Source organism: Aquila chrysaetos, chromosome 19 (assembly GCF_900496995.4).
Source record: "Aquila chrysaetos chrysaetos chromosome 19, bAquChr1.4, whole genome shotgun sequence".
Classification (NCBI taxonomy): Eukaryota; Metazoa; Chordata; class Aves; order Accipitriformes; family Accipitridae; genus Aquila; species Aquila chrysaetos.
Genome location: NC_044022.1, coordinates 9,399,022 through 9,413,993, shown reverse-complemented (window position 1 = coordinate 9,413,993; position 14,972 = coordinate 9,399,022). Strand labels below are relative to the sequence as shown.

Here is a 14,972-nt window from a genome sequence, read left to right as displayed (position 1 = left end):
TCTTTCTGATTTATGCACTTAAAGCTTTGTTTATTCCATGCTGTTAATATGCAACCTCCTCTTCCCTCCTTCCAAAAAAAAAAAAAAACCCCTCCCTCTACTTTTAGTTCAATACTAAAATGACATTTCACAGTACACGGATTTAGGCAGTGACCCATTATCTCCCCGTATTCTGCAGCAGCGGTACATGAGCCAGCTCAACTTTTCAGTCCAGCTTAAAAGTGTTGCCCATTAACTAGACTTCCTCGAGTCAGAGCAGATTGTGGGGTTGGCGGAACAATGATGTCGGGGCTTCCAGATCGGTTTGGCAGCTGCATTGTTCTCCAAGGGGAAACCAGACGCACTTAAGTCCCACTCTCTTTCATGGGCTTTTGTTCATACCAAATTATTCTTTCGCTGTGCTAGTATTCATGATGGTATGTTAAAGGAGTGCATCCTAGCAACTAAAGGCTGGTTGCTAAGCAGCCCCACTTCCAATAGGGGTTTCTTGTTTGAGATTTTTTTTTTTCTTTTTTTTTTTGGTGTCAGTTCTGTGGAGACCACAGTGTTGGTTTTTTAACTGTATCCTTTTATTGGGATATTGTTGTGATTTGTTACTAGCGCTGTGCTATCAAGTGCATTACGTTAGTTAATAAATCACTGTGTGAAAAGGTTCATTTCCTAAATTCTCGTTGTGTTGAATCTGTGGTGTTGCTTGAAATCCTAAAGCTTTGAGTTAAGAGAAAGTAATATTCATTGATACGCTGCCTGAAAATTACAGCCCTGCTGCCTTCTAACAAGATCAGATCTAAATAAAACTTTATTTTCTTTCCTATCAGCCTTGCCTGGATTAAGGTGTTGGGAGATGAAAACGCTGATGATAGATTTATTTACTTATTTATTTATTTATTTAAACTAGAAACGCTTAGGTAAAGGAAGTTTTTGTGCCCCATAACCAAAAAGCTCCACCACAGCAGTGATGTCTTGGCACTCAGTGCCTACAGAGTCTGCTTTTACTGAACCACAGATAGAGTTTTTTGCTTGATTCTCTCTAGTCTTAGGCCTGGATGAATTTCCCTTGTGTGCACTCTCAGACCTTTATCCCAAGAAGAGTAAAGTATACCGTATTTTAAAAGTACTGGGTCATTCTTAAATGGTAACCTGTAAGGGGATGGGAGAGTTAATGTATTTGCTGACAGAGATTTTGGCTGTTCGTGAGACATACTTGTAATTTGTATTAATATAGATCACGAGATTGTTTGACATAATGTTTTTTCTCAGTATGTCCTCCTTGATTAAATTTATCTGTAATGTATCTGTCAAGTTCAAGTGAAGTCCTTTGCCTCTATATCTTGCTTTTATTTCCTGCCTTGTAAGATGGAAGTGTGAAAGAACTCTTTGTTTCATAGTCTTCCCTTAATGTAAATTCTTCTTTTTCATGGTAACCTTGCAGTACAATTGGTCCATATGGTCCATTTTTATCTATGAGAAATAATTTATCTTTTACTTTTTTGAGGCAGTTAGCAAAGATTCGTGTAAATAAGGGAAAGAGGTAGCAATCTGCTTTTAAATGTAGACTGTGGAAGTAATTCTTGTGATGAAATGGGTAGCTAACTTCTGTATAACTACCGTTATGCAAAATTCCTCCAGAAAAACAGATGTGGCAAGTGTATGAAGTCCAGAAAGCTGCAACTTTAATTCCTCCATGACTTCTATCTATATATATAGTTCTGATTCAGCAAAAGGCTTGCACAAGTCTAGTCCAAGAGTTGAAATCAGCTTTTAATTTTGTTGCCTTGTTGGCTTGATGAATGGTCTGTTGCAATCAGTGCAAAGGCTTCCATTGGCTTTATTGGCCATTAGATCAATCCATGTCTCTAAATGCTGTATGTGTTAGTAATGCAGCACTCTGTTGAGAGCAATTAGTCTTTCTTGACTTAATTATAACATTGCAAGGGAATTCAGAAATAGTTTGAGTGTATTCAGTTGAACTGATAGTGTCTTTTAGGGCCAATAAGTTTTTATTTAATCATGTTTTCTGTTACTAATGCATTTTATGTAGTGTGATGTCTTATATTTGCCTAGTACCAGATAATCTAGTACTATGCTAATTTCTTTCTATTCAACAGTTTAAGGTATTTAGTTTAAAAAGCTTTTCTAGCACTTGTATTTTATAGCTGCATTTTTTTTTTTTCATTGTTACAATACTGTCTTAAGCTAGAAGAAATATCTCGGTTCCTTTAAATCATGATAAGACTTCTGTCTCTACATTACAGTAGGTAAACTTGCAGTGTTTGGTTTCCTATTATTTCATAAACCCATTTCTAGAAATGTTTAAGTAAAAGCATTTGATACACTCAGAAAACAGATGATCAGTTGTTTATCCACTTAGCTATGGATGTTCCTTAGGAAAATTTTTTCCCCAAAAAAGTTTTCCATGTTTTTAAAAAAAAAAAAAAAAGTTGTATTTCTCTGCTGGGAGAGAATAAATGCAGTTCTGAGGAAGCAGCAAGAAAATACAAACCAAGTAATATGTGTAACCAGTTGCAACGTTTTTGTTCTCTCTTTAGGAATACGGAACACTTTATATTCAGGAATACAAGAAAAACAGCAAAGTGGAGTCAAGTACACGCAGCAGCTTCATGGGCTTGAAGGATCATCTGGGGCATGACTTAGGCCACCTTTATGTGGGGAGCACTGGCACACAAATAAATGCAATTGTACCTTGGTCAATGGCAGAGAAGCCAACGATGGATAAGGTTAATTCTAGGAAAGATGATGTAGACAAGGAGGCATCTGAAGAGACTTCTGGAAGCTCCAGCTGTGACTCTGAAGAAAGCACAAATTCTGATAATGATTCAGAGAGACTGAATAGTTCTGCATCAGAATCACACTTACTGCCTAAGACTCACCGACAGCTGTGCCGATCTCCTTGCTTAGAGCCTCATATACTAAAAAGAAATGAAATCTTGCAAGACTTTAGGATAGAAGAGGCTCAGATAGTACCTAAGGAAGTCAAAAAGCCCCCTGATGTGCTGAAAGAATATCAAACCAAACTGGAGTTTGCACTTAAGTTGGGTTACTCTGAAGAGCAGGTTCAACTTGTACTAAATAAACTTGGTACTGATGCTTTAATAAATGATATTTTGGGAGAACTTGTCAAACTCGGGAATAAAACTGAGACTGATCAGACTGTAACTAATGCTAACACTAGTGTAATACGTGAAGCGTCTTCCATAGAGTCTCAGAGGTCAGAGTCTCCACTGCAGGAAGATGTGACAGAGGATGGTGACAACCTGAGGCCTATAGTTATTGATGGCAGCAATGTTGCAATGAGGTACGTGACCATGAAGCTTTTGCTTTTATATTTAAATGAAAACAGAATGACCTTTTCCTGTTCAAGCACTGATGTTCAGTATAATTGCCTGAAACTTAATGCAGGTTCTCTCGCAAGTGTCTTCGTCGACCCCACAGTATGCCAGTCTTGTAATCAAGCTAGAGGTCTGTAAGAGTTCAGTGGTTTGTACTCACTGTTAAAACAACCATAAGTTAATGCCAGTCTCCCTTTGTAGGCAACTATCAAATCTCTCCTTCCCACTGCCAGCCTAGTACTTAGTTAATTTTTGGTAGGCACCATTGCTATGGGTAATTGCTGTATCCAGTTACATACAGGAGGTTAAAGCAAATGTAAGATTCTTTAAGATTATAAAATAGTGATTTAGAATTAAGTGGCTTAAAGGATACTTAGTCTTGGTAGGCCATTCTATGATAACTGGTCTGTCTGTAAAATTGGTCTTAGTTCTCAGATTTGGAGTTAGGTTTTATTGCTATTAATTCCTGAGATTACTATGCTTCAGAGTTTCACTTACATGCCCACAGATAACACGGTGTATCCTCACAGATAACCTACAGCATTCACCCATCTTGATCCCAGTCATCTAGTTGCATAGCAAGAAACTGGTCTGGGGGGAGGTGCTGAGGTTCATGCTTCATCGGTGATTAGAGAGAGGAGATGGCAGAGAGAAACATGGCGGTTTATGGCTATATAAATGATTGAATGACAAATTGATTAGTAACTAATTGGGTAACTCATAAGGATTATCTGATTACTAGCATCATGGTTTGGAAGGTCAGTTTTAGTCTTCTGATGACTTGATGTGGTTTTCATTAGCTTAGTAATAAAAGTTTGTGCAAGACATTTCTGGGCTAAAGGCACAGGTTTTTTTAGCTCCTAATCAAGTCAATTACCTTTAAATGAGGCTTTTAAAAATGAAATTTAAATACAACTCTTATTTACGACAATATAATAGTTTTTGTTTATTTAAGTAGATGCGTTAATCCATAAAGCAAGGATGCTTCTTTGTAAATGGGGTATTCCTGTGAATTCTTTCTGCCTGATGTGTCATTCCTAATCTTTTTGTTCAAATTGAACTGTAAAGGAAGTATGTCCAGTTGAACGAACACTGTTCTGGTACTCAACCAAGAAGTTATCTAGAGACTTCTAAAATGGGCTTGGATTGTATTTCACATAAATCTAAAACAGTTGTGTGTAAGTGTTAGCTAGTTAGCACAGCTCAGACTTGGTGGGTGGACTTAGGATCAGCTTCTCCCACAAACTGCACTGAACACACTGCAGAAGCAGCTCCAGATCAGTAACTTTTCCTTAATGTTTATTCTGCTATTAGCATAAATATTTAGGACCTGCCTTCCTATGCTCAATTCACTTTCTTGACCACCTACATAAAATGAGCCAAAGGTGAATGCATGCTACAGGGCCTTAAAACAGATTATATCTATTACTATAACAGTCTTTCTGTATCCAAGAATTGAATTAACAGGTCTTTACTTGTTTTCTACCAAATTTAATCACAGAATCATTCAGTTTGGAGGCGACCTCTGGAGATCTTCTAGTCCAATCACCTGCACAGAGCAGTGTCAGTTCAAGGCCATGTCAAGTTGGGTTTCAAATGCCTCCAAGAATGGAGACTCAACATATTGTCTGGGCCAGTGTTTGAATGCCCTCGCTGTAAGAAAGTTTTCTTTTTTTATGTTTAAACAACATTTCTTGTATTCCAGTTTGTGCCCATTGCCTCTTGTCCTGTCACTGGACACCAGTGAGAAGTCAGTTTCTGTCCTTTTTATTCCCTCCCATCAGGTATTTATACACATGAATAAGGTCCCCCTGAGCCTTGTCTTCTCCAGTCTCAGCTCTCTTGGCCTCTCCTCCTATGACAGGTGCTCCAGTCCCTTGATTGATTTTGTTGTCCTTCAGTGGACTCTCTCCAGTATTGTCCATGGCTCTTTTATACTGGGGAGCCCAGAACTGAACCCAGCGTTCCAGATGTGTCTTGCCAAGGCTGAGCAGAAGGGAAGGATCACCTCCCTCGACCTGCTGGCAACACCTGTTGGCCTTCTGTGCTGCAAATGCACATTGCTGGCTCATGGTCAGCTTGCTGTTCACCAGAACCCCAAGGTCCTTCTCTTCAGAGTTGCTTTCTGGTTCGTTGGCCCCCAAACTGTACTGATGCCTGGTGATAGTCCTCCCCAGGTGCAGGATTGGCATGTCCTTCTGTTGAACTTGCAGAGGTACCTGTTGGCCCATTTCTCTACCCTACCAGGGTCCCTCTGAATGGCAGTACACCCATCTGGTGTACTCCTCCCAGTTATGCATCCACTGCAAACTTACTGATGGTGCGCTCTGTCCCGTTATCTAGGTCATTAACAAAGATGTTAAGCAATGCTCACCCCATTATCAGTCCCTGGGGTACATCAGTACTGATTGGCCTCCAGCTAGACTTAATGCCATTAATCATAACCCTTTGAGTGCAGCAGTTCAGCCAGATTTAAGCCCACCTCTCTGTCTCCTTATCTTGCCTATACTTCATTAGTTTGTCAGTGAGGATGTTATAAGATTGTCAAAAGCTTTGTTAAAGCCACAATAAATAGCATCCATTACTCTCCTAATCCACTGAGCCAGTCATCTCACCACAGGGCTATGAGGTTGGTCAAGCGTATTTCCCCTTCCTAAAAATCCATGCTGATTGTTCCTAATCTACATAATTTGTTAGGAAAGGGCTTCCAGGAGGATTTGCTCCATCACCTTTGCAGGGATCAAGGTGAGGCTGACCAGCCTGTAGTTCCCTGAATTATCCTTCTTGCCTTCCTTGAAGATAGAAGGGATATTTGCTCTTTTCTAGTCCTTAGGAATATTCCCCAGTCACCACAACCTTTCAAAGATTACCAAGAGTGGCCCTCATATTGTCATTAGCCAGCTCCCTCAACACCCTTCGGTGCATTCCATCAGGGCCCAGCAGCTTGGGAATGTCCCATTTCAATGTTCACTAACCTCTGCTGCGGGAAAGTCTTGTCCTGTCACCTTTGCCCAGCGTCCTGCACATCAGGGTGGACCAGTCTTGAACTTGGTGGAGGTGATCCTTGAAAATCAACTAGCCCTCCTGTGCCCCTCTTTTGTCCAGGGTCATATCACATGGGATTCTCCTGAACAGGCCAAAGTCTGCTCTCCTGAAGTCTGGGGTTGTGATCCTGCTTTTTGCCTTGCTCGCTCTTCACAGGGTCCTGAATTCCACCACTCATGGTCACTGCAGCCAAGGCTGCCCCTGACCTTCACATCTCTGACTAGTTCTTCCTTGTTTGTAAGTATGAGGTCCCGCAGGTTCCCTCGTTGGGTCCTCAGTCACCCCCATTAAGAAGTTACCATCAATGCACTCCAGAAACTTCCTGGATTGCTCATGCCTTGCTGTGTTGGCCAGCCTATTAGCAAAGACACTTTTGTTCTGCTTGGTCAAGTGGATCCCACCTCTTCCTAGAAATCGGTCCTTGATTATGAAAGCCAGTCCCATGTTTGTAAAAGATGAGTCCCTGTTGCTGACACCAGCTGTGCAACCAGTTGTTTACCAGCAGGATCTGTCCTTTTCCCTTCAAGAAAATAGGTAATAGTAAATAAGCACTTTAAATACTTAAAAGGAAAGATTTCAGCTTTTACAAGTAAAAGAACAATGTTCAAAGCATTGGGGAGATACGGGAATTCACCTGCAGTTCAGACAATCTTGTCCAAATTTCTGTATCTAAATGTCCAGGGTCCTGTTATGAGGAACTAACCTATAAATTGGCACAGTCTATTCTTTTCTTTCCTCTTTGCTTTTCCAAGCTGCGGCCAATGAGTTCACTTCGGAGTTGCTAAAGGTAAATGGGTCTGTGCCCTAAGTAAGACTGTAGATAGTCTTTCGAGAGATATTCTTGGTAGCTCTCTCACATGTTCTCACAGAAATGGGTAGACTGTGATCTATATTCTTACTCCCGTGTTGTTGTAATACACATACTTAATGATACCATTTACTATTAGAATTATTCTAGATAAGAACTGCTAATTTTCCTTTAAAGGATGTGTTTGATGAGGCAGGGGGAAGTTTTGTAGAGAAGGTTGAGGTGAGTGATGTCTGATAATACAAGTAGGATGAGGCAGCTGTCCTCTTCTGGAAGGATCTGTGTGCTGCCCTGTGTCTCCCTTGCATGACTAATTGAGGATGCGGTTTCACAAAACATCTAATGAGTGACACAGAGTGGCTTACTTTCAGTCTCGCCTCTATCTCACTGCTGGGGATGCTTTCCTACCTGCATCTCATGTAGTGACTGCGTGGCTGCAAAATGAGTTGATTCAGCTCCTTAATTTGGAGGGAAAAAAAAAAAAAATCAGAAAGGATTATTTTTCCATTAGACCTGTAAATGAAACCTGGTGTTTTTGTGGTTGGGAGAACAGCTAGGTCTGACACAAAGGAGGAAGGATGTGTCTGATTACGTGACTGGATGTTAATGTTTGTGTAACTGGTTGCATCTAGTCAACTGATGATGGATGGATTTGTGGTTCCTTGAGGGCAGCACAAAACAAGGCTTGGGCCAGAATAACTTCCTCTGGCCAGCCAGAGCCAGCATGTATGGTGACTACTCATGTTCCAGACAAGATGTTTTAGCAAACTGTAGTTAAAAAAAAAAAAACACCTCTCAATTTTTCTGCCTTTTGGTAATGCTTGGAAAGCTTTTCTTATACTTTGAGATGGCATTGCTTGTCTTTTGTGCCTTAAACTGAAAACCGTTAATCAGATACATCTTGTGTATTTCAAGTTTAATGCTCCAATATTGGCTAAAGAATATGAATTGGTTAAAGTTTTAAAAACAAAGCAAACCCACTCTTTCAACTGAATAGCAGAAAGGTGGCTTTTGCAGGCTATGACTTGAAGAATTCCCATTTAGTTTCTATGGGATACTTCAAATTTGGTCTTGTTCTTTCGTTATTCTAGCTTTCATGGTGTTGACTTAATCCTTTTCCAGAAAAGTAAAGATGACTACACGTTTAAGCCTAACACACACAAAGTCTTTTTTTAGAATGCTCTTACAGATGAGACTGATTTTTCTCTGTGCCCGTGTGTGTAAACTTAAAATCAGAGCTGAATGGCAAATTAGATAATCCCCTAGAACAGCTGTAGAGCTCGATAGACACTTCCCACAGCTGAGAGTGAGGCTGGACTAAGGGGTAGGACCTGGATTCAGTCGTGCCATACCTGAGCAGTGACCGGTGTTGGCTTTCCAGAGAACTGTGTAGCTCTAACCCTGCGTCATAAGGTGGGGGTTTTTTTGCATGTAGATGATGATGTTGTAATGCAAAATCTTCATTTAGAACCTTAGTCCACATGACTAAGGCAGGCATTTGTCCATAGACATAAAAATGCACTCAGGACCTTATTTAGTGTAAACTGCACAACATAGGTAATAGACAGGTAACACATTTCAGTCAATAGTAGTTCTGTATCCCTGTGTGATGAGATTTAAGCTACCCTAAATTTTCCCTTTACACAAGTGATGTAGACAAAAGAAGGTGATCTCTACCCATCTAGCAACAGCAGATCATCAGCTCCTCACTCCGACATCTGTCTGTTCTCCAGTGTGTTCTTGGACCTGCTCTTCCCTGGCTTCCTCAGCTGAGCCTGCACAGTCTGGAATGGAGGGGAGAAGGTCCTGTTTCTCCATGAGACAGCAGAGGCAAGGTTTTGAGGTTCTCTTTTGCCCCTTCATCTTAAGAGTTCCCTTTACTGCTGAGATTGAGAGAGAGGGAGTTCCTTCTGAAGAGAGAAATATACTGCAGCATATTTGCACAGTCTTTTTCCTTTGCTTGTCCTTTTCAAGGATAAGGTTGGGATGCTGAGAATTGCCTAAAATTGGTTATTGCTGTGCTACTTCTCGTTGCTGGAATCCAAGTCAGGCTTTTGCCACCAAGAAGTAAGGAATAAGGAACAGAGTTGTTAGTTACAAAGACAGTGGGAAAATTTTAACTATATTATTCATTTGCATCTGTTCCATATTTGTTAATTTTCCCTGGCTATCCTGGGTGCCTTCAGACTTTGCTAACGTAAAAAGAATGAGTTTCAAATTTTACGTAAATGTATATAAAATTATGTTGAGAACATATTGGCAAAAAAGAAGTCTGCTGTGCTTACAGAGCGCGCAACATGAAGATAACACTTATAAGCAAATAATTGGATATTTTATTTGCTGTATTATAATTTTTAGGCAACCACTTTCAGAATTATGTAGGCAAAAGAACTGAAGTATTTTGATCATGTGCCATCTGGGTTTGCAGGTTGAAATCAGTCAATCTTGTTTTGAGCAATTAGATTCTTCTGAAAACTTCACCCTTAGGATTCCCAGGCCATGGAGGTGATGCACTTCGGTTTCCCCTTTTGGAAAACCTTGGCCTGTATGTTTAAATGGTGCTTGATGGTACTTCATTGCACAAGGGAAAACACAATGCGAGATAACCATTGCATACGTTATTTTTATTTGTGAGAGGAAGATGCTGATCTGGGGGAATTGTTTTTTAGTTAAATGCACTCCCACTTAAGACAGGTGTTTTACAGTTTTCTTACAGCTCTCATGCTCAGCTATCCCTTCAGCTGTGGATGTTCTAGGTGCTTGGTGGCATCAGAAACGTACACCCAGGCCTGACAGACATGACAGAGACCCCAGTGCCACTCAGGAGTGGCATTCAGCTGGAGGAAGTATGAGATACCCAAAGGTGCCTAACTAGCATTAGACATCTCTGTTTAGGCAACCGAGTCTTGTCCCTGTGCCTTAATCATGAGGCAGGTCATTTGGCTGTAGTAAAAGGTTCACTGATACCCTGTCTACATAGAAGATTTTCCACAACTGCAAACTATGTCAACCAAAGGATGGTTTGATTGTCTTATCTATTCCATCTGTCATTTTCATATGGCAATTTAATTGTATATGTATTTTAACAAACTAACAATTTAGCTGCATTAGCCTCTTCTCAGATTGTGTGTTGCTGAGCTTGGTAGACGCGATTGTATCTTGGTACCTTGATTCAGACATTCATCTTTCAGTGGCACTGGCTGTCTAGTTTCTTAGGTTATTTTGAGAAGTCACTTTAAGGAATAGATAAAAATATTTTTCCAACAAGTAATGGTCATGTGGATAGGAGCTTGTCACTGGCAACTTTGAGTATAACTTCTCTTTGCCTGTTTTGACCTCTGACTGCTGACTGCGTGACTCTTGCTCGATCAGACACCCACATGTATGTCTGGCTGGCGACTGCGCTTGCCATACTCCGTAGAGTGCCTCGGCATTGGAAGCCTTACAGACAAAAGATGTTTTGAAAGACGTTACAGCTTCCAAGGCTTTTTTTCTTTCAAAGACCTCAAAGCATTGGGATGATTTGTCATGGGCTAATGGAAAAAAAAACATTTGGGAACTTTAATCCACTTCGTGTCAGCACCAATATATATATATAAGGAATAAATACAGGACTGATGGAAGGCCTGGGTTACTGAGAAATGCTTTGGAAAAATTATTTCTGTGATTAAGAAATTAGTAGAGCTTTAAAAAAACTATATAAAAAGGGATGAGGCTAGTGACAAAACCAGGCTGCCAGGCTGATGAGTCACTAATATGATACAGGGTAGAAATTCTTATCTCTCTATGCTATGGACTGAACACTGTTTCCCTGCTATGACATGACAAAAGAAAATAGTTTGGTAACTCTCTAAATTTACCAGGCAGATCTGTGTTTTAGTTTTGTTCTTGCTTTTAATCAATATGCTTTTACATGGGAAGTACCTTGATGTATCCAGATTTCAGTTGTATAAAAACCTGTATGTGTATTGCAACAGACTTTATGGTAGACCTCAACTCTAACATCCCTTGTCATCAATGTAGATGTTTTCTGTAGCTTTCAAAATCTCAGAGCTCCACGTTGGTTTGAATATTGCATTAGAGCACGCCAGAAGTCTTGCAACTATTGTAAGTACTCAGTGGTTTAGGAGTGTATACCACAACTCTTTTCAAGACAGTCACTTGAAAATCTAGTTTGGGGGCTAGGAAGGTTACAGAGAAAATGAAAATGTTCTCATCAGATGTTTTGCCACTTTATACTAACTCTCCTAGCCTAGAAAATGCTTGATTGATTTTTGCTCAGGAAGTGTTATACTTTTTTTTTTTTTTTTCCATTTAAAAATAAAACCACAGCTATCAACAGGCCAAATATAGAAGTGGTGATAAAAAGAATCATTCATGCATGGTGTGAAAGAAATAGATACTTCTTAAGGAATATACTTCATTTTCCTTCAACTAAAAGTGGTAGATTAAACATAGTCAGCAAGCAGAACCAAAGCAGTATACACCAATGTCTCACCCAGGGCTGCAGCTGTCATCCTGACTGCTCTGAGCTTTCACATACTTCTAATAACTGGGAAGAGATTTTTAAAAGAAAAGTTTCATGACAAAGAAATACAAACATTTCTTCTCTTTTTTTCCTTCTGATTAGCTGTAAAAAAGTCAGAAGCAGCAGCATGATTTCAGTCTTTCACCATATGATGTAACATAAAGCTGATGAAGCACAAAGATCACAAAAAGGAGAGCATCAAATCTGCATGACAACAAAACAGAAGAAAAGAACAAATTTTAATTGCATATCTTTTTCACAGACTTTCTCACTAATCATTTAAATTTCTTGGAATTTGTATCCACTCAGATACCAGCTTAGGCATGTGTCTGAAAAAGAGCAGAAAAAAATGTGAAGATTTATACGAGCTATAAATCCACTTGCTCAGCAGTGCAGAAAAGCTAGTATGCCTTGTAATGCATTTCCCATTTCTGTTGCATACAGTTTAAGTATATTTAAATTTATGTGCTGGATGAAAGAATTTTAATAGTCTGTATTAGGCAAGAGAAGACTAAGGAGATGAACTGCCTGGTCCTCCCTCTGCCTTTAAAAATGTGGCTTGAATTCCAACCTGATGGAAAGCAACAGGCAAGAATGTCCATTTCTTTCAGAGAGGCCAGGATTTCATTCCAGAAATGATTTCTCAGACTTAAGGCAAGAAATGTACTGTTACTAAAATGTAGTCTAACAAAACGCTTGTTTGCCGTCAGGAGTGAAAAGTGGTTTTATCCATTTGAAACCATGGAGATTGTTTAGAGTAGTAACAGTACAGTGATTTCACTGGAATTTAGTAGCTGGAACAAGCCCTTCCTGACTGTTTTAAAATGGATTGCAATATGTTTATGGTTGCACATGACCTGCTGATAGCATGAACAGTAACTTCTTCTATCAGGCTTTGCAAAGGAGGCCTTATGGCTGCTCACTGGGTACTGAGTGCCCACCAAGTGTCCTGGTTTTGTATTGTCGCAGGGAGATGTAATTAGACTTGCCATGGATAGAAATACTGTTGGCCATTTTTTCTATCCATATGTGCATGTGCATTTTAAATGTGACATATCTGTGTGTGGTTTGGTTTCCCATTCCTGGGCAGTTATGAAATACACAAAGATACTACTCTTTCAGCCAAACAAGTACAAGAGTAATTGTACAGTATAGAACAATGCCTAGAAAAAACATCGCTATGTGTTTTATTATTACAGTGTTATTACAATGTAATAGTATATTACATGACATTATCATACAAAACAGGGAATGTATTATTGCAGAGGCCTATAACCATAGCTAAACAGGGTATTGAGGTACATAGATGTCTTGCTTCTGACAGTGTTCCTACTATAGCCCTACAGGCACAGAAGATGGACTTAAACTATCCTTGGAGTACCCTGTGCCAGCTAAAATATACAAACTTTGATTATTATGGCCAGCAACAATTGCAATATTTTAGTATATGGTTATGTTTCCAGGTCATTTCTTCAGCATCATTAGAAGAGGAAGTAGTAGAGTTCCTCACTTAAATCCAGATAATGTTAGTGGGCTCTTCCCCCCCCTCTTTTTTTAAAAATTTTTATTTTATTTTATTTTTTTGCTTGGGGCCTGTGACCTTAAACACAGCCTCTGCTGAGGATGATGCTTTGTGAGAGGTGTTAGCTGTGACTCATTCTCTCTCAACACGTACACACAGGTGAACATGTATGCCACCTCCTTTGTATGCTTCTGGAATCTGAACATTATTTCAATTTTTTTCTCACTTTTACTGTGGCACTTCATCCATTGCAGAATTACTCAAGCTCCCTCAAAGTATCAAGGAATGTACAGCAGTGCTATGTTTTAGAAAGCTGGAAATAGTAGGTACTTTAAAATGGTCCTACTGGAAAAAAAAAAAAAAAACAACTTTCTGGTGGTTTTGTTTACCTCGAAACATGCCAGTGGGAGCTTTTAGGATCGCTGTGGCTGTCCATCATCATACTGTCACCTTCACAAATCACTCTACGGTGAAAGAATTGTCTTTTACCTTTGTGGAAAGCAGATCGTGGCATACCTGCTATACACGACAAGCCAGCCAAGCGAAAAGTAACAGCTTGCTGTGATGCCCCTGTGTTTCTTCTGCTACATAGAGCTGTGGGCTTGGGAGAGACCTCACAAAAGTTGCTCGTCTCCTCCTGAGCATGGAGAACCCAGACTGGCCCCAGAGGAGCCATCTGACTTGTTCTGCAAAGTGTCTGGTGAGGAGATCCCAAAATCCATGGGCAGACTGTCCCATTGATCAGTTAGAAGGCTTTTTCTGAGATACTGCTTAACTGTTCCTTACGCTAGTTAAGGACTTTTCTGTCCCTACCCAATGGGACTATTGTGGGTCGGCTGCAGCTCCCCCCACCAGCAGAATGGGGGAGAAAACAGGAGGAACAGGAGCAAGAAAATTAATGGGTCAAAAGAATGACAGGGAGATCGCTCACCAAGTACTGTTGCATGCCAAACAGTCTCAGCTTGGGGAATTTAACCTAATTTATAGCCAGTTAACAAATACTTAATTACTGATTCAGGTATTGGGAAACAAAAAAAGACAAACATTAAAATACTTAGGGGGAAAAACATCTCTCCCAGGCTCGCTTCACTCCAAGCCCCTGTCCCCGCTTCCTCATCAGAGCCTCGCCGCAGACACCTCTCCTGCGCCTTGTCATGGCTGCAGGTGACGCTCAGTCCCTTCAGAGAGGCAGTAAGCAGTGCAGGGGGTTGGGGTCAGGACGTCGCAGTTTTTCTGCGCTGCTCCTACCTTCTCGCACTTTTCCTGTTCTCCACAGGCTGCAAGTCCCTCTGGGGGTGTACCTGCTCCTCATGGAGCACCTCCTCCTCCTCCTCCTCGAGCCTTGGTGTTCCCCCATTCCTTTCTCCTCAGTTGCGGAGCTGGCTAGAGCTGGGCATGCCTGGGATGGGGCAGCCCCTGACCTCTTTTCACAGAGGCCACCCTGCAGCCCCCTGCTACCAAAACTTTTCTATGGACAGCCAATGGTTGATTGCTGTCCTCTAATTTAATTACCTTCTATATACTGAAGATTGTTTTCTTCTTCCACACGCTGCCTTTTTTCTCCAGATTAACTAAATGCACTTCCTTCAGCCTTTTCCCATAGGTCTCGTTTCACTTTCTTTTGGATTCTTTGCACTTCATCTGTGTCTTTTGTAATAAGTCGTGCCTGAAACTGGATGTAGAAGTTGGCTGAGGACTCATCTGCCTTTAGAAAATTAC

At 40.5% G+C, this 14,972-nt stretch overlaps 1 protein-coding gene across 1 annotated transcript in view; it reads left to right on the top strand.

The window, feature by feature from the left end:
• ZC3H12C (zinc finger CCCH-type containing 12C) overlaps positions 1–14,972 on the top strand; it is a 45,916-nt gene that overhangs the window by 18,094 nt on the left and 12,850 nt on the right. Inside the window, exon 2 of the mRNA XM_030043010.1 lies at positions 2,550–3,316. Within this exon, the coding sequence (XP_029898870.1) occupies positions 2,622–3,316 (695 nt within the window). The 5' untranslated portion in view covers positions 2,550–2,621. The remainder of the gene's footprint in view (positions 1–2,549; positions 3,317–14,972) is intronic.